The sequence below is a fragment of the Carcharhinus amblyrhynchos genome, chromosome 24 (assembly GCF_965287045.1).
Source record: "Carcharhinus amblyrhynchos chromosome 24, sCarAmb.v2.hapA, whole genome shotgun sequence".
In the NCBI taxonomy this organism is placed as follows: domain Eukaryota; kingdom Metazoa; phylum Chordata; class Chondrichthyes; order Carcharhiniformes; family Carcharhinidae; genus Carcharhinus; species Carcharhinus amblyrhynchos.
Window position 1 is genome coordinate 582,754 of NC_137347.1, and position 22,448 is coordinate 605,201.

Genomic DNA, 22,448 nt, shown 5'->3' on the forward strand with positions numbered 1-22,448 from the left:
CTCGGTCTTTTCTCCTTAGAGAGACAAAGGATGAGAGGTGACCTGATAGAGGTGTGTAGGATGTTGAGAGGAATTGATTGAGTGGATTCTCATGGGCTTTTTCCCAGGGCTGAAATGGTCGCTACGAGAGGACACAGGTTTAAGGTGCTGGGGAGTAGGTACAGAGGAGATGTCAGGGGTAAGTTTTTCACTCAGAGAGTGGTGGGTGAGTGGAATCGGCTGCCAGCGGTGGTGGTGGAGGCAAATTCGATAGGGTCTTTTAAGAGACTTCTGGATAAGTACATGGAACTTAGTAAGATAGAGGGTTATAGGTCAGCTTAGTAGGTAGGGACATGTTTGGCGCAACTTGTGGGCCGAGGGCCTGTTTGTGCTGTAGTTTTTGTATGTTCTATGCTCCCGATTACCAATCTAGTGACAATACCACTGTGCCACTGCCTCCCCTACAATGAAAACAGGACAACAGTGAAGCTAAGTTCGAAGCACTTCCATTTTTTTTTTGTTTTTGTAACTGGTCGGCGCAACATCGTGGGCCGAAGGGCCTGTTCTGCGCTGTAATGTTCTATGTTCTATGTTCTATGTTCTATTTCCCTTTTGAACTCAATGGCAGGAATGTTACCGCGCACCACCCCCATCACCAACCCCTCCACCTCCTGCCACAGGAATTGGAGCAGGTGAGGGGCAGACAATGGAAAGGTTTGTTGATCTCGGGTGGGATTTTATGGTTTTGGGATGAATCCCACCCCATAACTCTGTTAAATACTCACATTTTCCCCAGATAAAGTTTTTTTGCCACTTTTGGGGATTTGTTGCCAAATGTTCATTTTTATCAAATCTTCATAGCTCTTCTCTGGTCCACAAGCCCCATAAATCATTTTCAGTTTATTCTTCGCCATTTCAACCTCTTCATTATCTTCATCTTCATCATCATCATCATCATCATCGTTGTTGTCTTTCTCACACAGCTCAACAAGAAGTTTTAGTTCCTCATTCCAATCCTGGAATAAAAAAATCATTTTTATTTCAGAGAGATTTCTGAGTTAAATTTCAATTAATTTTATTGTAGAAAATGTTCCCAACCAATGTCCTTTGAGATAAGACCATAAACTTAGTAACTGACACCAAAGAATTGCTGCAAATTCACAATATAATCAAACAATAATATCTAACCAAGGTCCAAGCCCATCAATCTAAACCACTCAACTGTTTCAGATTTAATTTTTATTAAGTTTTGTAGTTAAAACGTAGCATTAAAAGCTGACAGTGTCTGTACAAACTTTGACCACAGCATTCTTTCAGACCGACTGACCCAGATTTTTATTTAAATTCACTTTCAAGTTATTTTTTCATTGCTCCGCACATAAACAAATTAAACCCCCAAAATGAGAAGAAGAAGGGTGTGGTGAGCATGGGGTTAATATTTTTGCCAATCACAAACAGACTCCGATGCACTACCTAACAGTGTGGGGATGAAAAATGAACAAAATAAACCTTTTCTTTAAAAGCTGTTCTCCAGAGTCAGGTTGGTCATTTAAATTTGTTAAATACATTACTGAGGATGCCTTAAATTTACAGCTAACGACTGTGAGCCTGCTTTCCTGGGTCTTGGGAAACCCAATGGCACTGGGGAGCCGCAAGTGCCAGCAAATGCCTTTTCAGCACTGCTTCTGGGCAAAAAGAGCAGAAATCCTCTTCCCATTTAACTGGCCACAATCAACACTTCTCCTTCCCTACACTCCAGCCCAAGTCTTTCTCCTGATCAACAGTCTCACCCCTGATTCCCAAACCTGATCTTCCTAGCCCCAAATCATCTCCCAAATCCCAACCTCTCCCCAGTTTCTGATCTTGCCCTCGATTTCTCCCCAAACCTCAATCTGTCCCCAACCTCCCATACCCAATCGCCCCCTGATCCCTAGCTCTTGTCCAACTCTCAATTATTCCTGATCTCTATTATCCCCTGTCCCTGATATCACCCATGGCATTGTAAGGCTGTAACCTGTTCTACTGCAACGACATTTTCCATAGACCTGATGTCATTTCATTTCACAATAACCTTGAGCAGGATTTTCCAGCCGCGCTAGCCCCAGTGCCAAAAAATCCCGGCCGAGGTCAACGGACCTTTGCATGGCCTGTGTCCTGCCCCTTGTGTGTAATTGTATATTAGAGTTATTTTGACTCAAAAGCAGGACTGTGGCTAATGACTATGATTGTAAATTTACATTTCTAACAGTCCAACTTCACTAAGCATCTACTATACTACCCAATTCCAAGCTTTTTAAAAAAATTCATTCATGGGATGTGAGTATCGCTGTCTTGGTCCATTCCTAATTACACTAATTACACTTGAGAAACATTTGTTGCCAAATATTCATTTTTGTCAAATCTTCATAGCTCTGGCCCACCACTCCCATAAATCATTTTCAGTTTATTTTTTGCCATTTCATTATCCCCTGTCCCTGATATCACCCATGGTAAGGCTGTAACCTGTCCTACTGCAACTCCATTTTCCACAGAAGTGATGTCATTTCATTTCACAAGAAGTGAAGTGAGCTACCTTCCTAAACCATTGTAGTCCTTGGAGTTCAGGTAAAAGTGCTGTTATGGAGGGAGTTTCAGAATTTGGATTCAGCAATAGTGAATTGATGTTTGCAAAGTTACGATTGTGTGTGGCTTGGAGGAGAACATCCAGGTGGTGATGTTCCTGTGCACTTGCTGCTTCTAGACGGTACAGGTCATGGATTTGGAAGATTTGAATGAAGGATCTTTGCTGCGTTGCTGCAGAGTAAAATGTACGTGGTATATTGCTGCTACTGTGCGTTGGTGGTGAAGGGGCTGAATGTTTAAGATGTTAAATGGGGTGCCGGTCTGGCAGGTTGCTTTTTCCTGGGTGATATGGAGCTTCGCGAGTGTTCTTGGAGCTGCACTCATCCAGGAAAGTGGAGGGTGTTCCAATACACTCCCGACTTGTGCCTTGTAGATGGTGGAGTCAGGAGGTGAGTACCTCACCCCAACATTCCCAACCTCCAACTTGCTTTGTAGGCACATTATCTATATGGCTAATCCAGTCGAGTTTCTGGTCACTGCAAGCTTCAAAGCATTTCTTGTGGGGTTTCAACAATGCTAATGCCCTTTAATGTCACATCTCCCTTGTTGAAGATGGTCATTGCCTGGCAGTTCAATGATGCGAATATTACTAACTCTACCTTGTGTGCAAGCCCTTTCTCATCTAACCCCAATATCAGTCCAATTCCATTCAATGCCAGGATTTTCCACCCCCATCTTCGGAGGATTGTTATGGTAGAGGGGACAAAGAATCAAGCAGAGATGCAAAACGGCTTTTACATCAGTGGAATGTCTCCAGTCAATTGTCTCTGTCCCCTGCCACTAATGTATTTGAATATATGTAACAGGCGTTTAGGCCTGACTGCCCCCCATGTTACACTGCCTATTCATGTCAGAGTGAGGGCATACCAATGTGAATCACAACAGGTTTGCCAATGACATGCAACCATGAACAGAATCATGATTGGAGCACACAGGCGAGTACAGTCCCTGAGGGGAGAAAGTTATGTCTGGGCAGTACCTTGGCACAGGCCTGGCACTGCCCCACAGTGTCATCATTTCATTGTAAAGACAAGTGCCTGGGCAGTACGAGGGGGTAGTGCTGGAGGAGTTCCATGGTGAGGAGCCAGGATTTTCAGGCAGAGAGAGGGAGTTCCATGGGGGATGGAGGGGTTCCAAGGGGTGCCCCATTTCATGTTTTTATTGTTTGAAAATGGGGCACTTTTTACTAAGGGTGGCCCAATCTTTTAAAAGCTTGTGTTGCAGGGTGGGCTCTGAAAACTTCATTTTCCCAAACTATCAAAAGGTTTGGTGGAAAAAGGTAGCAGCACAGCTGGTGCGGTACACCCCACTTTCCCGCCTGCTTTGACACTTTGAAATAAACTCGGAAAATTCCACCCTGTGAGTTGGAGATGGGAGTCACTCAATGCTGATGATTGTACAGGAGTCGAAATGAAATAGAAGCTGAACAAAAAAAGCATACATGGTATGACCATGTAGACCATGCTGCCTCTGATCTTATTACCTTCTCCACGAGGAATTCAATCTCTGCTTTATAAGACCGACTTCTGCCAGATTGCACTTTTATTATTGCTGATGTGCAGGCTCCTGTCGATGATGTAGGCAGCAAAGAATCCTCTTGTAAAACTGCATTAACCAGTGAACTTTTCCCAGCCCCTGTCTGTCCAAAGACCCCGATGTAAATGTTCTCCAGGAGACATTTCTCCTTTAACTGCTGGGCCTTTTTTCTGGAAAAAAAAGATTATCTTTAGCATCATACTGAAACCAGAAAGTAAGGATGATTGGTGGATTTGTAGACAACTATAGAAAGCACTAACACATCTAATACATGATGTGGAGATGCTGGAGTTGGATTGTGGTAAGCACAGTAAGAAGTCCCCAATCATTATCTTGTAAATTGAGGTTATGTCTATACATGCCCTGTTTGTGAACACAATTCCCACTCACCAATGCTCTGAAAGCTTGTACTGCCAAATAAACTTGTTGGACTTTAACCTGGTGTTGTCAGACTTCTTACTATATCTAATGTATCCCAGTTATATTCTGACATTCTGCTAAGTAGGATAGCTAAACCAAGAGAATCCAAGACAAGACTCTAGAAAGATCAAAAAGCAAATGGGGGGAAGAAAAATGAGAAGTCCATTTAGTCAGGGGTCATTCAAAACCAGATCTTGGAAATCTGCAATAAGAACAGAAAATGTTGGAAACACTACTCCCAGTGCCACAGGGCACAAACTTCTCTCCAAATCCTAGAAAGCCAAGTCTCCTGAGAGACACAAGAACTAATTAGGGACAGTCAACATGGCTTTGTGAGTGGAAAATCATGTCTCACAAATTCGATTGAGTTTTTTTGAAGGGGTAACCAAGAAGCTAGATGAGGGCAGTGCAGTTAATGTTGTCTACATGGACTTTAGCAAGGCCTTTGACAAGGTACCGCATGCTAGGTTTTTGCATAAAGTTAAATATCACGGAATCCAAGGTGAAGTAGCTAAATGAATATAAAATTGGCTTTCTGACAGAAGCCAGAGGGTGGCTGTAGAGGGTTGTTTTTCAAACTGGAGACCTATGACCAGCGGTGTGCCTCAGGGATCGGTGCTGGTCCACTTGTCATTTATGTTAATGATGAGAATATAGGAGGCATGATTAGTAAGTTTGTAGATGACACCAAGATTGGTGGCATGGTGGACAGTGAAGGAGGTTATCTCTGATTGCAACGGGATCCTGATCAATTGGGCCAGTGGACTGACGAATGGCAGATGGAGTTTAATTTAGACAAATTCAAGGTAATGCATTTTGGTAGATTGAACCAGGGCAGGACTTACTCAGTTAATGGTAAGGCATTGGGGAGAGTTACAGAACAAAGAGATCTAGGGATACAGGTTCATAGCTCCTTGAAAGTGGAGTCACAGGTGGACAGAGTGGTGAAGAAGGCATTCGGCATGCTTGGTTTCATCGGTCAGAACATTGAATACAGGGGTTGGGACGTCTTGTTGAAGTTGTACAAGACATTGGTAAGGCCACACTTGGAAGACTGTGTACAGTTCTGGTCACCCTATTATAGAAAAGATATTATTAAACTAGAAAGACTGCAGAAAAGATTTACGAGGATGCTATTGGGACTTGATGGTTTGAATTATAAGGAGAGGCTGGATAGACTGGGACTTTTTTCTCTAGAGCATAGAAGGCTGAGGGGTGATCTTATAGAGGTCTATAAAATAATGAGGGACACAGATCAGCTAGATAGTCAATATCTTTTCCCAATGGTAAGGGAGTCTAAAACTAGAGGGCATAGGTTTAAGGTGAGAGGGAAGAGATACAAAAGGGTCCAAAGAAGTAATCTTTTCACACAGAGTGTGCTGAGAGTCTGGAACAAGCTGTCAGAGGTAGTAATAGAGGTGGATACAATTTTGTCTTTTAAAAAGCGTTTAGACAGTTACATGGGTAAGATGGGTATAGAGGATATGGGCCAAACGCGGGCAACTGGGATTACCTTAGGGTTTAAAAAAAAAGGACAGCATGGACAAATTGAGCCGAAGGGCCTGATTCCATGCTGTAAACCTCTATGACTCTACAACTCCTTCCTTTACCCAGCTTTGGTGTCATGGAAAATACTAGTGTCTTTCACACGTAGCGATTGAGGGAGTCCATTTGAAGGTTCACCAGACTGATTCCCAGAATGGCATATGAAGAGGGACTGGGTCGAGTCCGCTTGTACTCACTGGAATTTAGAAGAATGAATAGGGATCTTCTAGAAACATATAAAATCCTTATGGGACTAATACGCTAGATGCGGGAAGAATGTTCCCAATGTTGGGGAAGTCCAGAACTTGGGATTAAAGTCTAAGAAGAAAAGGTAATGGTAATCTGCCTCCCTGGAGCAGGGGTACAGGATGTTTCGGAGGAGGGTAGAGGGAATTTTGAAGGGCGAAGGGACCCAGCCTGATGTAATTGTACATATAGGAAAGAAGGACGTAGGAAGGAAGATCGGGGGGATATACGTAGGCAGTTCAGGGAGTTGGGGGCCAGGCTGAAGGCCTCTAGGGTGGCAATCCCTGGGCTGCTGCCAGTGCCTAGTAACAGTGGGGCTAGGAATAATGAGATCCTACAGCTGAATGCATGGCTGAAGGATTGGTGCAAGACAGAGGATTTTACATTTGTAGATGATTGGGAAGTATTTGTGAAGGAAGGGCACCTGTATAGGAGGGATGGAGAACATTAAAATGGGAAGGGCACAAATATCTTAGCTGGGAGGTTAGCTGGAGTGTTTTGGCAGGGTTTAAACTAATATGGAGGGGGGGTGGAGATGAGACCGATAGCTTAGTAGGCACTGGGATTGGGAGCGAGTTGGGTGACAGGGTAAATTTGGATGAGAGGAAAATTCTCCGGGAGAAGGAGGATCTGAGTGGGCCTGGAAGTCTGGAGTGCATCTGTTTTAATGTGAGGAGCATAACGGATAAAACGGATGAACTTAAGGCCTTAATGTTCGTGAGGAATTTAGATGCGGTGGCAGTGACAGAGACGTGGTTAAAGGAAGGGCAGCAATGGCAGCTAAATATTCCTGGGTATAAGTGTTTTAGGCGTGACAGAGGAGGGTCGAAAAGGGGTGGGGGAGTGGTGTTGTTAGATAGGGAGCACATCACAGAGGTGCAGAGGGTGGATAATATAGAGGAGTTAGGAATTGAATCACTGTAGGTGGAGTTGTGGAATAGGAAGGGAGCAATTACTATGCTAGGGGTGTACTACAGACCGCCCGACAGCCCGTGGGCAGTAGAAGAGGGTATATGTAAAGACATTTTGGATAGGTGCAGAAGAACAGGGTTGTTGTCGTGGGATATTTTAATCTCCCTGGGATAGATTGGAAGGTGCCTAGAGCTGGGGGTTCGGACTGGGAGGAATTTGTGAAATGTGTACTGGAAGGGTCCTTGGAGCAGTATGTAGATAGCCCGACTAGAGAGGGGGCTAGACTGGACTTAGTTCTGGGTAATGAGCCAGGTCAGGTGGTTGAGGTTGCAGTGGGTGAACATGTAGCTAACAGTGACCACAACTCTGTCTCCTTGAGGACATTAATGGAAAAAGATGAGTGCTGTCCTAAGGGGAGGGTGCTACATTGGGGGAAGACAAGCTACAGCAGGATTAGGCAGGCGCTTAGGGATACTGATTGGGAGAGGTTGTTTGAGTCCACGTTTGGCATGTGGGAGTTTTTCAATGTGGATTTCTAGGGAGATTGAGGACTTGGTCAGGAAGAAACGAATGGCGTATTTTAGGTCTAAGCAACTGGGAACGGAGAGAGCGTTGGAGGAATACAGAGAGAGTAGGAGGGAGCTCAAATGGGGAGTTAGAAGGGCAAAAAGGGGGCATGAAATGGCTTTGACAGACAGGATTAAGGAAAATCCAAAGGCATTTTACTCCTATGTTAGGAACAAAAGGGTGGTTAGAGGAAAAATCGGTCCTCTTAGGGACAGAGGAGGGGAACTGTGCATAGAGTCTGAGGGAATGGGGGAGATCCTGAATGAATACTTTGTGTTGATATTCATGAAGGAGAGGAGCTTGGTGTCCAGTACTGTCTTGGAGGGAGCTGTAGACCCGTTGAAGGAAATATCCATTACGAGGGAAGAAGTGTTAGGGTTTTTAGGTAGCATAAGAACTGATAAAGCTCCAGGGCCCGATGGTATTTATCCCAGGCTGCTTAGGGAGGCGAGAGATGAAATTGCTGGGCCTCTGATGCAAATCTTTGTCTCTTCTTTAGACGCAGGTGAGGTCCCAGAGGACTGGAGGATAGCGAACGTGGTACCATTGTCTAAAAAGGGTAGGAGGGATAACCCTGGTAACTATAGGCCGGTGAGTTTGACGTCAGTGGTAGGGAAGTTGTTGGAAAAAATTCTTAGGGATAGGATGTATACGCATTTAGAGCGTTGTGATCTGATTAGGGATATGCAGCATGGATTTGTTAAGGGCAGGTCTTGCCTTACAAATCTGGTAGAATTTTTTGAGGAGGTGACAAAAACGGTCGATGAAGGATAAGCTGTTGATGTCATCTATATGGATTTCAGTAAGGCTTTTGGTTGGTTGGTTGAAAAGGTTAAGGCTCATGGGATATAAGGACAGGTATCTAGACGTATTGATAAGTGGCTTGGTAATAGGAGATAGAGAGTAGTAGTGGAAGGGTCTTTTTCTATCTGGAGATCTGTCAGTAGTGGTGTACCACAGGGCTCAGTACTAGGACCTCTTCTATTTGTAATATATATAAATGAATTGGAAGAGGGTGTGATCAGCAAGTTTGCAGATGACACTAAGATGGCTGGACTGGCAGACACTGAGGAGCAGTGTCAGGCAATACAGCAGGATATCGATAGGCTGGTATATTGGGCAGATATATGGCAGATGGAATTTAATCCTGATAAATGTGAGGTGATGCATTTTGGGAGGAATAATGTAGGGGGGAGTTATATGATAAAGGGTGTACCTATAAAGAGTATAGAAACACAGAGGGACCTGGGGGTGCAAATGCACAAGTCTTTGAAGGTGGCAGTACAGGTGGAGAAGGTTGTGAAGAAAGCTTATGGTATGTTAGCCTTTATAGGAAGGGGTATAGAGTATAAGAGCTGGAGTCTAATGTTGCAGTTGTATAGAACGTTGGTTAGGCCACATTTGGAGTACTGCGTCCAGTTTTGGTCACCTTACTACCAGAAAGACTTGGATTCCCTGGAGAGAGTGCAGAGGAGGTTTACCAGGATGCTGCCTGGTATGGAAGGACTGGGTTATGAGGAAAGATTGGGTAAATTGGGGCTGTTTTCTTTAGAAAGACAGAGAATGAGGGGAGATCTAATATAGGTGTACAAGATTATGAAGGGTATAGATAAAGTAAACAGTGGTAAGCTTTTTCCTAGATTGGAAACAAACATTACGAGGGGCTTGGGGGGAGGGGGGCTATAATTCGGATGTTAGAGGGAGGTATTTCACACAGACGGTAGTGGGGGTATGGAATGCTCTGCCAAGTAAGATGGTGGAGGCAGGCACGCTGGAGTTGTTTAAAGGATACTTAGATAGGGACATGAGCGGGATGGAGATGGAGGCTGTTTTAAATAAGGATCAAGAACCTTGGGATGTCCCTGGGAATCAATTGATTCCTATGGACCTTCCAACATATTTTCTGGCTCACTTGTTTTACTTTTGAGCCCTTGAATGTGTGTATAAGGATGTGCATGGTATTGATGTTTTTCTCTTTTAATCCACAGGTGCTTCGGTCTGCCTTGTTGTCCAATGAGGGGCATACACGCGCTGGGTCATACAAGGGCTGCTCTTGGTTGTTTCGAGAATAGCCTAGTGCTTCATGTCATTAGTGTACGCTTAAACTGGACCAGCTGATGGGCAACACGACAGCTCAGTGACTATCACTGTTTGCTGTGCAGATACATGGATTTAGGCCGGTGTCTGTGTGAGTTTGTGCATTCTCCCTGTGCTTGTGTGGGTTTTCTCTAGTTTCCTCCCACACCCCAAAGGCTAATTGGTGTAACAAATTGTCCCTAAATTAGTCTCCCCTCAATCTGGTTTCCAATGTGGAATGCCATTAGCGTAGACAAGGGTCATGGATGGAAGAGGGGATTCACAATGTTGAAATGGCGGCGCGGGCTTGTTGGGCCAAAGGTCCTGTTTCCCATGCTGTGTTGTTCTTTGTTCTTTGGTAAGCCATTAAAGACAAAGATGAGGAAGAACTTCTTAGTTGTGAATCTGTAGAATTCTCTCCCACATAAAGTTGTTGGGGCCAGTTCAAAAGGGAGCTGGATGTGGCTGTTGTGGCTAAAAGAGAGCAAGCAGGAGTGGGATATTAAAGTGCATGATTAGACATGTTCATATTGAATGATGATGCAGCTTGAAGGGCCAAATGGCCTTTTCCTGCACCTATTTTCTATGTTTCTCAACTAGGTCCTAAATATTAGTTGGCTAAGATAGATTAGGAAATCTCACTGGAAAGCATAATAGACAATAACTGACTTTAATGAACAAATGTATTCATTGCAATGTTGTACATACACTCCGTCATTAAAAAAAAACAAGAAAAATGGCTCAACCATGGCTAACAAAAGAAATTGAGAGTAATATCAGATCCAAAGAGGAGTCTTTTAAAGTTGCTGGAAAAGCAGTAAGCATGAGGATTGGGAGAAATTCAGAATTCAGCAGAGGGATTCAAAGAAATTAATAGGGAGAAAATAGGGTACTAGGGTAAATTTGCAAATAACATAAAAATGGATTCTAATAGCTTTTATAAATAGTTAAAAAGATGTTAAAAAGTATGTCTCTTTGAGTCCGAAACAGGAAAAATTATAATAGAGAACAAGGAAATAGTAGAGCAATTAAATACCTACTTTAGTTCTGTCTTCACAGAGGAAGACACAAGTAAAGTTTAACGTTTATTTATTAGTCAAAAGTAAGGGTTACATTAACACTGCAATGAAGTTACTGTGAAATTCTCCTAATCGCCACACTCTGGTACCTGTTCGGGTCAATGCAACTAACCAGCATGTCTTTCAGATTGTGGGAGGAAACCCACGCAGACATGGGGAGAATGTGCAAACTCCATACAGTTAGTGACCCAAGATGGAAATCGATCTGGGGACCCTGGTGCTGTGAAGCAACAGTGCTAACCTCTTTGCTATGGTGCCAGCCCAAAGTAACTTCCCAGAAATGCCAGAGAAGCAAGATTTAGTGAGAAGGAAAGTAGAAAGAAACTTAAACAAGGATTAAGGAGAGCTAAAAGGGGTCATGAGAAAGCATTGGCCAACAAAATTAAGGAAACCCCAAGGCTTTTTATCCATATGTAAAGATCAAGAGGCTAGCCAGGGAGATGGGTGGCCCACTCAAGGACAATGAAGGGAATCTATGTGTGGAGCCAGAGGAAATGAGTACTTTGTGTCAGTATTCACCAAAGAGAAGGACTTGTTGGATGATGAGTCTGGGGAAGGGTGTGTAGATAGTTTGAACTATGTTGAGATCATAAATGAGGAGGTATTGGGGTTCTTGAGAAACATAAAGGGAGACAAGTCCTCAGGGTCTGATGGGAGATATCCCAGGATGCTGAGAGAGGCAAGAGAAGAAATTGCTGGGGCCTTGAGAGAAACCATTGTATCCTCACTGGCTACAAGGGAGGTAAAAAGTCTGACAACACCAGGTTTTAGTCCAACCTATTTATTTGATAATATACTCGCAAGCTTTCGGGTTAGCCCCTTCGTCAGGTGAATGGAGAGTTCTGGCCTCAGACAGAGCATATAAAGCACAGGTGCTTTATATGCTCTGTCTGAGGCCAGAACTCTCCATTCACCTGACGAAGGGGCTAACCCGAAAGCTTGCGAGTATATTATCAAATAAATAGGTTGGACTAAAACCTGGTGTTGTCAGACTTTTTACTGTGTTTACGCCAGTCCAACGCCGGCATACCCACATCATGACTACAAGGGAGGTCCCAGAGGATTGGAGAATAGCCAATGTTGTTCCTTTTGTTAAGAAGGGTAGCAAGAATAATCCAGGTAATTACAGGCTGGTGAGCCTTACATCAATGGTAGAGAAATTACTGGAGAGGATTCTTCGAGACAGGATTTATGCCCACTTGAAGTAAGGGGACATATTACTGAGAGACAACATGGTTTTGTGAAGGGGACGTTGTGTCTCACTAACTCGATCGAGTTTTTTGAGGAAGTGACGAAGATGATTGATGAGGGTAGGGCAGTAGATGTTGTCTACATGGACTGCAGTAAGGCCTTTGACAAGGTCCCTCATGGCAGACTGGTACAGAAGGTGAAGTTGCATGGGATCACAGATGATCTGGCAAGGTGGATGCAAAACTGGCTCAGTCAAAGAAGACAGATGGTAACAGTGGAAGGGTGCATTTCTGAATGGAGGGCTGTGACAAGTGGTGTTCCTCACGGAACAGCGCTGGGACCTTTGCTGTTTGTAATATATATAAATGATTTGGAAGAATATGTAATTGGATTGATTAGTAAGTTTGCGGCCGACACAGAGGTTGGTGGACTTGCAGATAGCGATGAGGACCATCAGCAGGATATAGATCAATTGGAGACTTGGGCGAAGAGATGGCAGATGGAGTTTAATCCAGACAAATGTGAGGTAATGCATTTTGGAAGATCTAACACAGATAGGAAATATACAGTAAATGGCAGAACCTTTCAGAGTATTGATAGGCAAAGGGATCTGGGTGTACAGGTACACAGGTCACTGAAAGTGGCAATGCAGGTGGAGAAGGTCGTTAAGAAGGCATACGGCATTCTTGCCTTCATTGGCCAGGGTATTGAGTTTAAAAATTGGCAAGTCATGTTGCAGCTTTATAGAACATTAGTGAAGCTGCACTTGGAATATCGGGTTCAATTCTGGTCGCCACACTACCAGAAGGATATGGAGGCTTTGGAGAGGGTACAGAAAAGATTTATCAGGATGTTGCCTGGTGTGGAGGGCATTAGCTATGAGGAGAGGTTGAAGAAACTTGGTTTGTTCTCATTGGAACGATGGAGGTTGAGGGCCGACCTGATAGAAGATAGATTGAGAGGCATGGACTGAGTGGAGAGTCAGAAGCTTTTTCTCAGCGTGGAACAATCAATTACTAGGGAACATAAGGTGCGAGGGGCAAGGTTTAAAGGAGATGTATGAGGCAGATTTTTTTACACAGAGAGTAGTGGGTGCCTGGAACTTGTTGTCGGGGAAGTAGTGGAAGTGGATACGGTAGTGACTTTTAAGGGGCATCTTGACAAATACATGAATAGGATGGGAATAGAGGGATATGGTCCCTGGAAGGGTAGGGGAGGTTTTAGTTTAGTTGGGCAGCCTGGTCAGTGCAGGCTTGGAGGGTTGAAAGGCCTGTTCCTGTGCTGTAATTTTCTTTGTTCTTTGAGAAGGAGCAATTGAAAGATATTGATATTAAAATTTGCGCTGGAGAAATTAATGGGACTGAAAGCCGATAAATCCCAGGGTCTGATAATCTAGAAGATGGCCATGGAAATGGGGAATACGTTGGCTACCATCTTCCAAAATACAGTCCTGGCACAATGGAATGTGGCAAATGTAATCCTGCTGTTTTAAGGAGGAAGAAAATAACGATTTATAGCCAACTGTCAGTAGCAGGGAAAATGTGAGTCTATTGTAAAGAATGTGATAACAGGACACTTTGAAAATATCAGCTGGATTTATGAAAGGGTTTATGTCATTTTTGACAAACCTACTGGGGCTTTGGAAGATGTAACTAGTAAAATAGATAAAGATGGACCAGTGGAAATGGTGCATTTGGATTTTCAGAAAGCTTCTGATAAAATCCGACATGAGTTGAGTGTGCAAAATTAAAATATATGGAACTGGGGGGTGAGGATTGAGAACTATTTGGCAGAATTTGAAGTTATCCAGTGGATAAAAGTAAATTACTGCGGATTATGGAATCTGAAACAAAAAGAGAAAATGCTGGAAAATCTCAGCAAGTCTGGCAGCATCAGTAAAGGGAGAAAAGAGCTGATGTTTTGACTCGAGACGAGCTTTTGTCAAAACTAAAAGGCACAGAATGTGGGAGGGGGAAGTGTCCCACTTACAATAGTTCTGGAAGAAGAAGAATCCCCAGCCTCTGAAACTGCCACGGGAACATGTTACTTTACATATTACCAGATTCGCCGAATTAAATAAGGAGTCAGAAAATCCAGAGATTGTGATCAGTCCAACTAACACTATGGAGTGAAAGCTGAAAACATCAGGAGGGTTTCCCTGTGTCTGTGTGGGTTTCCTCCGGGTGCTCAGGTTTCTTCCCACACCCCAAAAATGTGCAGGCCAGGCTGGATTAGCATGGTTGTGCAGATTATGGGAATAGGGTAGGGCAGTGGGCCTGGGTAAGATGCTCTTTCACAGAGTTGGTGGAGACTTAATGGACCAAATTGGTACGGCCACATTTGCATACAATGCTGTTCACTCTGCTGTAGGAAGTACGTCACTAAACTGGAAAGGGTGCAAAAGAGATTTACAAGGATGCGACCAAGACTGGATGGTTTGAATTATAATGATAGGCTGGGACTTTTCCTTGGGGCATAGGAGGATGACGGGTGACCTTACAGAGGTTTATAAAAATCATAAGGCGCCTAGGTAAGGTGAATAGCAATGGTCCTTTCCCCGAGTCAGGGGAGTCCAAAACCAGATGGCATAGGTTTCAGGTGAGAGGAGAAAGATTTGAAAGGGACCTGAGGATGTGTCTGGAATGAGCTGCCAGAGACAGGTACAATTACAACATTTAAAAGACATTTGGACAGGTACGTGGAGGGGAATGTTTCAGAGGGATGTGGGCCAAATGCAGGCAAATGGGACTAGTTCAGTTTACAAAACCTGGTCGGCATGGACAAGTTGGGCCAACCACAGAAATTGCCCCTTAGTGTCCTGGGATGTGTAGGTTAGAGGGATTAGTGGTTATAATACGTAGGGATATGGGGGTAGGGCCTGGGTGGGATGGGCTGAAGGGCCTCTTTCTGCACTGTAGGGTTCTATGATTCACAGTTTCTATGCTGTATACCTCTGACTCTAAATGGCCACCGTCTGCACTTTGGGATTAGGGTCTATGGAACCAGAGATGCACAGGTAAGTGGATAGAGGGTAGGGGAAGCAGGACATGTCCAGGCAGGACGCTGGAGCCAGGGGCAAACCCAGGGCCCCTTGAGTCAACTGTGTTTCCCATGCTGTGTTGTTCTTTGTGCGGGGTGTGGTCCTCCTCATTGGTTGTGGGGGAAGGGTCACCCGTGTCTATGTGGAAGGAGTTCCTTTTTTTTCTATCAGAGATCAGGGAATCTTTCCAATCTCAGGATTCCCGGCAGTCAGCCTTTCCTAGTCCTGCCAGTAGGACAGTGTGGGCAACGCCCTGGGTTGTCCCTGCACAGTCCTGGATGGTACAAGCTGCACACAGGTTTTCTTGCCCCGGGCAACAAACTGTAGTGAATCAAAAATTCCATCCTTCCCAGTAATTTGTGTTCTGTCAGCTGCCATGTTGTTTAGTGATATACATGCCTGAGGGTGGAGAGCAGATTCTCTTCATCAGAGCCAGCAGCGCTGACACTCTCCAGTTTTGCTAGCACTGCTTCAACAACTTCCCTTGTTTCCTTTTCCCATTTCACGCCTGAGAAAATAAAAATGTAACAGCTTAAATAAATGCAGCTGACATAAGAAACCTTCTGGTAGAAGGTGAAAAAACTGACATAAAGTGTTTGATAGGATGGACCCTTGGGGTGGCACAGTGGTGAGCACTGCTACCTCACAGCATCAGAGACCCAGGTTTGATTCTGGTCTTGGTGATTGTGTGGAGTTTGCATGTTTTCTCCTTGTTTGCATGGGGATGGGCCTGGGTAAGATGCTCTTTCAGAGAGTTAGTGCAGATACAATGGGCTGAATGGCCCCCTTCTGCGCTGTAGGAATTCTAAGGATTAAGAGACTATTTCATCTGACTAGCTCGGGATTAGGATTAAGGATTTAGAACTGAGATGAGGACAATTTTTTTTCCTTCACAATCTTTGGAATTTTCTCAGATGGCTGTGGATCTTCAATCATTGAGAATTTTCAAAGCTGAATTTAATTGAATTTTGGGACTCAGGTATTCCATATGCTTTAACCTTCTCAATCAGTATCCCATGTAGGATCTTGTCAAATGCTTTGCTAAAATGCATATAAACTACATCAACTGCACTCCCTCATCTATACAGTTGATCACTTTTTTGAAAAATTGTTTCAAATTTGACTTCCCTTCACAAAGCCATGATGATTATCCTAGTCAACCCATGCCTTTCCAGGTGGACATTAATCCTCTCCTTCATGACTTTCTCCAACAGTTTCCCCACCAATGATATGAGACTCACAGGCCTGTAATTCCCTGGTTCATCTCTACCACCCTTCTTGAAAAGTGGAACTACACGAACCACTCCACAATTCTCTGGCATTTTCCCTGAGGTCAGAGAGGAACTTAAAATTTGCATCAGAGACCCAGCAAATTCTTGCCTCTCCTCCCAGCCTAGGATTCAATTCATCCAGGTTTGGGGATTTGTCCATTTTTAGGCTGTCAAAGCCTCAAATTCCAAACTGCTCAAGGTCCTCCCTATCCTTTTTCCTGGAACATAGAAACATAGAAAAACTACAGCACAAACAGGCCCTTCAGCCTGCAAGTTGTGCCGAACATGTCCCCACCTACTAGGCTTGCCTATAACCCTCTATCTTACTAAGTTCCATGTACTTATCCAAAAGTCCCTTAAAAGACCCTATTAAATCCGCTGGCAGCTGATTCCACACACCCACCACGCTCTGAGTGAAAAACTTATCCCTGACATCTCCTCTGTACCTACTCCCCAGCACCCTAAACTTGTGTCCTCTTGTGGCAAACATTTCAGCCCTGGGAAAAAGCCCCTGAGAATCCACTCGATCAATACCTCTCAACATCCTATACACCTCTATCAGGTCATCTCTCTCTAAGGGGAAAGACCGAGCTCTCTCAACCTATCCTCATAAGGCATGCCGCCCAATCCAATCTCTTCTGCACCCTTTCAATAGCTTCCACATCCTTCCTGTAATGAGGCGACCAGAACTGAACACAATACTCCAAGTGGGGTCTGATCAGGATCTTATACAGCTGCAGTATTATCCCCCGACTCCTAAACTCAATTCCTCGATTGATGAATGCTAGGTGAATGAAGCCATGTATTTTCAAATATGGCTCTTTCCCTAGTTAACCTCTTCCCCTTATAGAATATTTTAGGATTCTCCCTAATTCAGTTCACAAGTCCTTTTTCATACCACATTTTTGCTTTTCTATTTGCTTTCTTAAATTCCATCTGGTGCTTCCTATAATCCTCTAGGGCCACAGCTGAATTGCTCCCTTTGGACTTGCTATAAGTCTTTTTCTTCTTTCTTATCCAATCCTGAATTGTCCTAGACATCCAGAGTTCCATCAACTTATTGCTCCTTTCTTCTCTCTGCAGGGAACATGTTGGATCTGTACTCTCCCTATTTCCTTTTTGAATGCCCTACATTCTTGCATCCAGTTCTTAAGTCCAATGCTATCAGTTTTAATAATAACTAGTTTTAATAATAACAACAATAAAAAGATAACCACCCTGGTCCCCTCTCTCCCTCTCAGTTAAAATACCCAAACTTTTACACTTACAGTTTAATATCGATTTAACATCATCATCTGTGATATGAGGGCCGTTGATGTATCGTGCTCTGTGTCTCTTTCTCTCACATGATTCAGGCGTCATCTTTCTCTTGGCACCTTCAAAGATTAATATTTTAAAATTTACAATTTCATCAAACTGTCATGATAAAATCATCATCTATGAATGACAGAACAACACAGCATAGGAGGCCTTGCAATCCTTTGTGCCAATGCTTCCTCTTTTCGGAGTTATCCCACTCCACAGCCATGTAAATAATCTGTTCTGTAAATTTAATTTGTCCTCATGCTTCTTTTTGCCAATCAACTTGCAGCGATGACCTTTACTTACCAACCCTTCTGCCACAGGTAACATTTTCTCCTGATTCACCCGACTAAAACCCTTCAGGATTTTGAAAACCTCGATCAAGGCCTCACATTCTTTTGACCAAAATGCATTATTTCACATTTTTCTGCATTCAATTTTAGCTGCCCATTTCATCGTTCTATATATATCCACATGAAACTGTTCAGAACCTTCTCAATGATTATCTCATTTCCAAGCATCATTTATAAATTTTGGAAATTATGCCCTTTATTATAATAACAGAATTTATTTGCTTTACTCTCCTTGATCAGGATGTTTGTACATCATGTTTTCTTCACCTCTGTGACTGTCTCAATTAAATATTTGCAGCATAAACTTTGAGTTTTAAAATAAAGGTATTTATTCTCACCCACTTACTCCCCAAAATAATGCAATGTCACACACTCACATAGTTTCTATAGTTTCTGAGATGAAGTTGATGCTTTAAAAGTAAGACGGCAGTTTTGGAAAGCAAAAGATTCTCAGCAGGCTGTGAGATTTCTTGTTGTTGAATTTCTAGGAGGTTGGTTCAAGTTGGAAAAGGTTAGGGGAGTCCTTTGCCTCGGATTTCCTGTCTGAGGTCCTGCTGTTTGATTGCTTTTGGTGGAATTCTTTGTCTGCAAGCAGCATCTTGCTAATTTTAAAAGTAGACAACAAAATGCACAAGGGAAAACACTCCCTCCATGTATGCAGGGAAACCCCCACAATGGAGCTCCCCAGAATAGCGATGCCCAAGACAGTACCAGAGTACTGCCCAGCAACCCTTTCCCCCTGAGGGCTATACTTACCTGTGTGCCACTGGCAAGTTGCCTCTGCCTCATTTCCATTTTGCAAAAACTGATGTAAACCTTGTCGACATGATGTCGTCCACATTGAAGACATGCTCTGCCTGGCAGCCTGTCCACAATGCATTCCCGCAGAACCAATGGCACCTTTGTTGTTTGTAGTATATATAAATGATTTGGAGGAAAGTGTAGCTAGTCTGATTAGTAAGTTCACTGGTGACACAAAAATTGGTGGAGTTGCGGGTAGTGAAGAGGATTGTCACAGGACACAGCAAGCTATAGACCAATTGGAGACTTGGGCAGAGAAATGGTGGATGGAGTTTAATCCAGACAAATGTGAGATAATGCATTTTGGAAGGTCCGATGCATGTAAGATTATACTGTAAATGGTAGAACTCTTAAGAGTATTGGCAGGCAGAGAGATCTGGGCGTACATGTCCACCAATCACTGATAGTGGTAATGCAGGTTGATAAGGCAGTCAAGAAAGCATACAGCATGCTTGCTTTCATCGATCAGGGCATTGAGTATAAAAATTGGCAGGTCATGCTGCAGCTGTATAGAACTTTAGTTAGGCCTCATTTAGAATATTGTGTACAATTTTGGTCGCCTCACTACCAGAAGGATGTGGATGCTTTGGGGAGGGTGCAGAAGAGGTTGACTGGGATGTTGCCTGGTCTGGAGAGCATTAGCTATGAGGAGAGGTTGGATAAACTCAGTTTGTTCTCACTGGAATGATGGACGTTGAGGAGTGACCTGTTAGAGGTTTACAAGATTATGAGTAGCATGGACAGTGGATAGTCGGATACTCTTTCCTAAGGTAGAAAAGTCAAGTACTAAGGGACACAGGTTTAAGGTGCATGGGGAAAAGTTTAGAGGAGATGTGCAAGGCAAGTATTTTTACACAGAGGATGGTGAATGTCTGGGACAGGCTGTCTGGGGAGGTGGTGGGAGCAGGTACAATAGCGGCATTTAAGGGACAACTAAATGAATACATGAGTTGTTGTTGTTCGTCCATCATCGTCGATGAGGACCTCAACACCATGAGTCATTTTGAGGCTGGATGCTGTGTGTCCAAAGATGACTGATCAGGCCAATTCGGGCACGGAATGTGCTGGCACACACTGGACAGACTTGTGTAGACGCTGTAGTTGTTGCGTTGGTGGCTCTGGACTTGCGCAGCTCGCGCTTAAGTTGTGCTTCAGCAATGCACCTTGCTTCGTGAGCTTGACAGCTTTTGTGGATGAGGCAGTGCCAGGTAGGGCAGTTTTGTACCAGCGTTTCATAGGTGGTCGTGTCAATGTCAAGCGACTTCAGGGAGGCCTTAAGTGTGTCTTTGTAACGTTTCTTCTGCCCTCCATGCGAGCGTCTTCCAGCAGAGAGTTTGACAAAAAGGAGCTGCTTGGGTATGCACTCGTCTGACATATGGATGACATGACCTGCCCACCGGGTCTGTGCTCTCATCAGCAGTGTGTGGACTGATGGTAGACTTGCTCTAGAGAGAACTTCAGCGTCTGGTACTTTGTCTTGCCATCGGATGTGTAATATTCTGTGAAGACAAGTCATGTGGAAATGATTGAGCTGTCTTGCGTGCCTTCGATACACAGTCCACGTTTCACAGGCATACAGGAGGGTAGTGAGTACCGCGGCGCTGTAGACCTTCAGTTTTGTTGCTGGGCTGATTCCTCGACGTTCCCATACAGTGGAGTGCAGTCTACCAAAAGCAGAACTTGCCTTTGCTATTCTGCAGTTAACTTCTATATCAATAGTCACTGCTTGGTGAACTGGTCCATTGCCGGTAGTTTCTGCCCTTTGATTGTGATTATGGGTTCTGTGTACGGTGCATGAGGAGCAGGCTGGTGCATGACTTCGGTCTTTTTAATGTTGATGGTGAGTCCAAAGTTGTCACAAACCATGGAAAATTTGTCCATACTGACTTGCATCTCTGGCTCTGAGCCAGTGTACAGAGCGCAGTCATCGGCAAAGAGGAAATCTCTCACTTTGGTAATAGCCTTCACTTTGGTAAGTCTCCTTCACTTTGCTAATAGCTTGAATTCTCAGGTTGAAGAGCTTCCCACCCACTCTGTACTTGAGGCTGATTCCAGCAACACTGTCCTGGAAGGCATCATTCAGCATGGCAGTAAACATCATGCTGAACAGTGTGGGTGCGAGCACACAGCCCTGTCTGACACCATTGGTGACTGGGAATTCTCAGAGTTGTTGATTGGGGGGGGGTATAGGCACTGATCAGGGTGGCTTGACTTCTGTTCTGTAGTGGAAACTGTAATGTCATAAGCTGGTCATTCACACCCTTGGATAGACTATCAAGTTTCTGAACAAGGTGACTCCTGACGGCGAATCAAACTCCAGCATCATGACCCTCATCGCTGCCGCGACCGCTCCAGAAAAAAGTGTATCCGCCTCCAGTTTCAAGACAAGTTTCACTCAGGGCTGCAATGTCAATGTTGTATCTTGCAAGTTCTCTGGCAACTAAGGCTGTTCTTCCCTCTGGTCTGTCTGCTGTAGGGTTGTCCAAAAGCATGTGTACGTTCCAAGTGCCAATGGTGAGTAGTGTCACCTTGTGTTTTATTTTGTTTGTTTGACTGCAAGATGGGATCCCCGCCAGCCGCGGTAAACTGGCCAGGGTGTAGGCAATGTTTAGGGCATCTTTTCTAGCCCCTTCCTCATTCTACGGAGGTGAGCAGTGTGTTCCTGAAGAGGACTGCTCAGTCGCCCAGGTGGACACCAAGTTTCACTGCTGCTTCAGTCAGCAGAAAACGACCATAAGACCTGAGCCGCCTGTGTGCAGGTCCGTGACTACAGCTCCCAGTGTATCCACACCTGCTGCTTCATCGCTCACCCATCGCCACAGGACTTCAAGGGTTGAACAGGACACTGGTGATGATGATGATGATGGTGTCGAAACTAGCGCTTGATTTCGGTTAAAGTGAGGGAGAGTTGCACAACATCAGTCTCACTCTCTCTTCCCAATTCCCATCTGGATCCAGTGGCAAGACAAGAGTTGAGACAGCTGGCGATGGGACTAGGTGCAGTGGATGACCAGGACACCTTCTGTGTCTTGTCCTGCTCTTCGTGTTCCACGATGCTTGCAGAGACCGCCTTCTGGGCCGTTGGACCTTCCATTGGGGGTCTCAACCCTCGGTGAGATAGGGAGTTGTCTATCCCAGCATGTGAAGACAGACTCTGGCGGATTGAGTGGATATGAATAGGATGGGAATGGAAGAATATGGACTCTAAGTGCGCATGGTCTTAGTTTAGGCAGGCATCGTGATTGGTGCAGGCTTGGAGGGACGAAGGGCCTGTTCCTGTGCTGTACTTATCTTTGTTCTTTGGGGAAACTCTCCTGCAGATGCAATGTCAGCTGAATCAGCCTCACCACCAACTTCACATTCTGCAGCCCAAAATGCTTTTTTAACACAATCAAACCCCCAGTACTGGCTGAGAATCCATTAGAAGTCAAAGGAGAGGCCCTTTGCACCACCTTCATCATCACTGGTGACACCAGCATTACCTGCTTTACTATTCTTTGTGTACTGT

The 22,448-nt window shown here is 44.3% G+C and overlaps 1 protein-coding gene across 1 annotated transcript in view; it reads right to left on the reverse strand.

The window, feature by feature from the left end:
* The window catches only part of LOC145357821 (nuclear GTPase SLIP-GC-like), a 133,948-nt gene that overhangs the window by 83,930 nt on the left and 27,570 nt on the right, over positions 1 to 22,448 (reverse strand). The window contains exons 4-7 of the mRNA XM_080211343.1: positions 17,753 to 17,860; positions 15,613 to 15,721; positions 4,085 to 4,307; positions 765 to 995 (exon numbers count right to left, since the gene is read on the reverse strand). Coding sequence (XP_080067469.1) covers positions 765 to 995; positions 4,085 to 4,307; positions 15,613 to 15,721; positions 17,753 to 17,860 — 671 coding nt within the window. The remainder of the gene's footprint in view (positions 1 to 764; positions 996 to 4,084; positions 4,308 to 15,612; positions 15,722 to 17,752; positions 17,861 to 22,448) is intronic.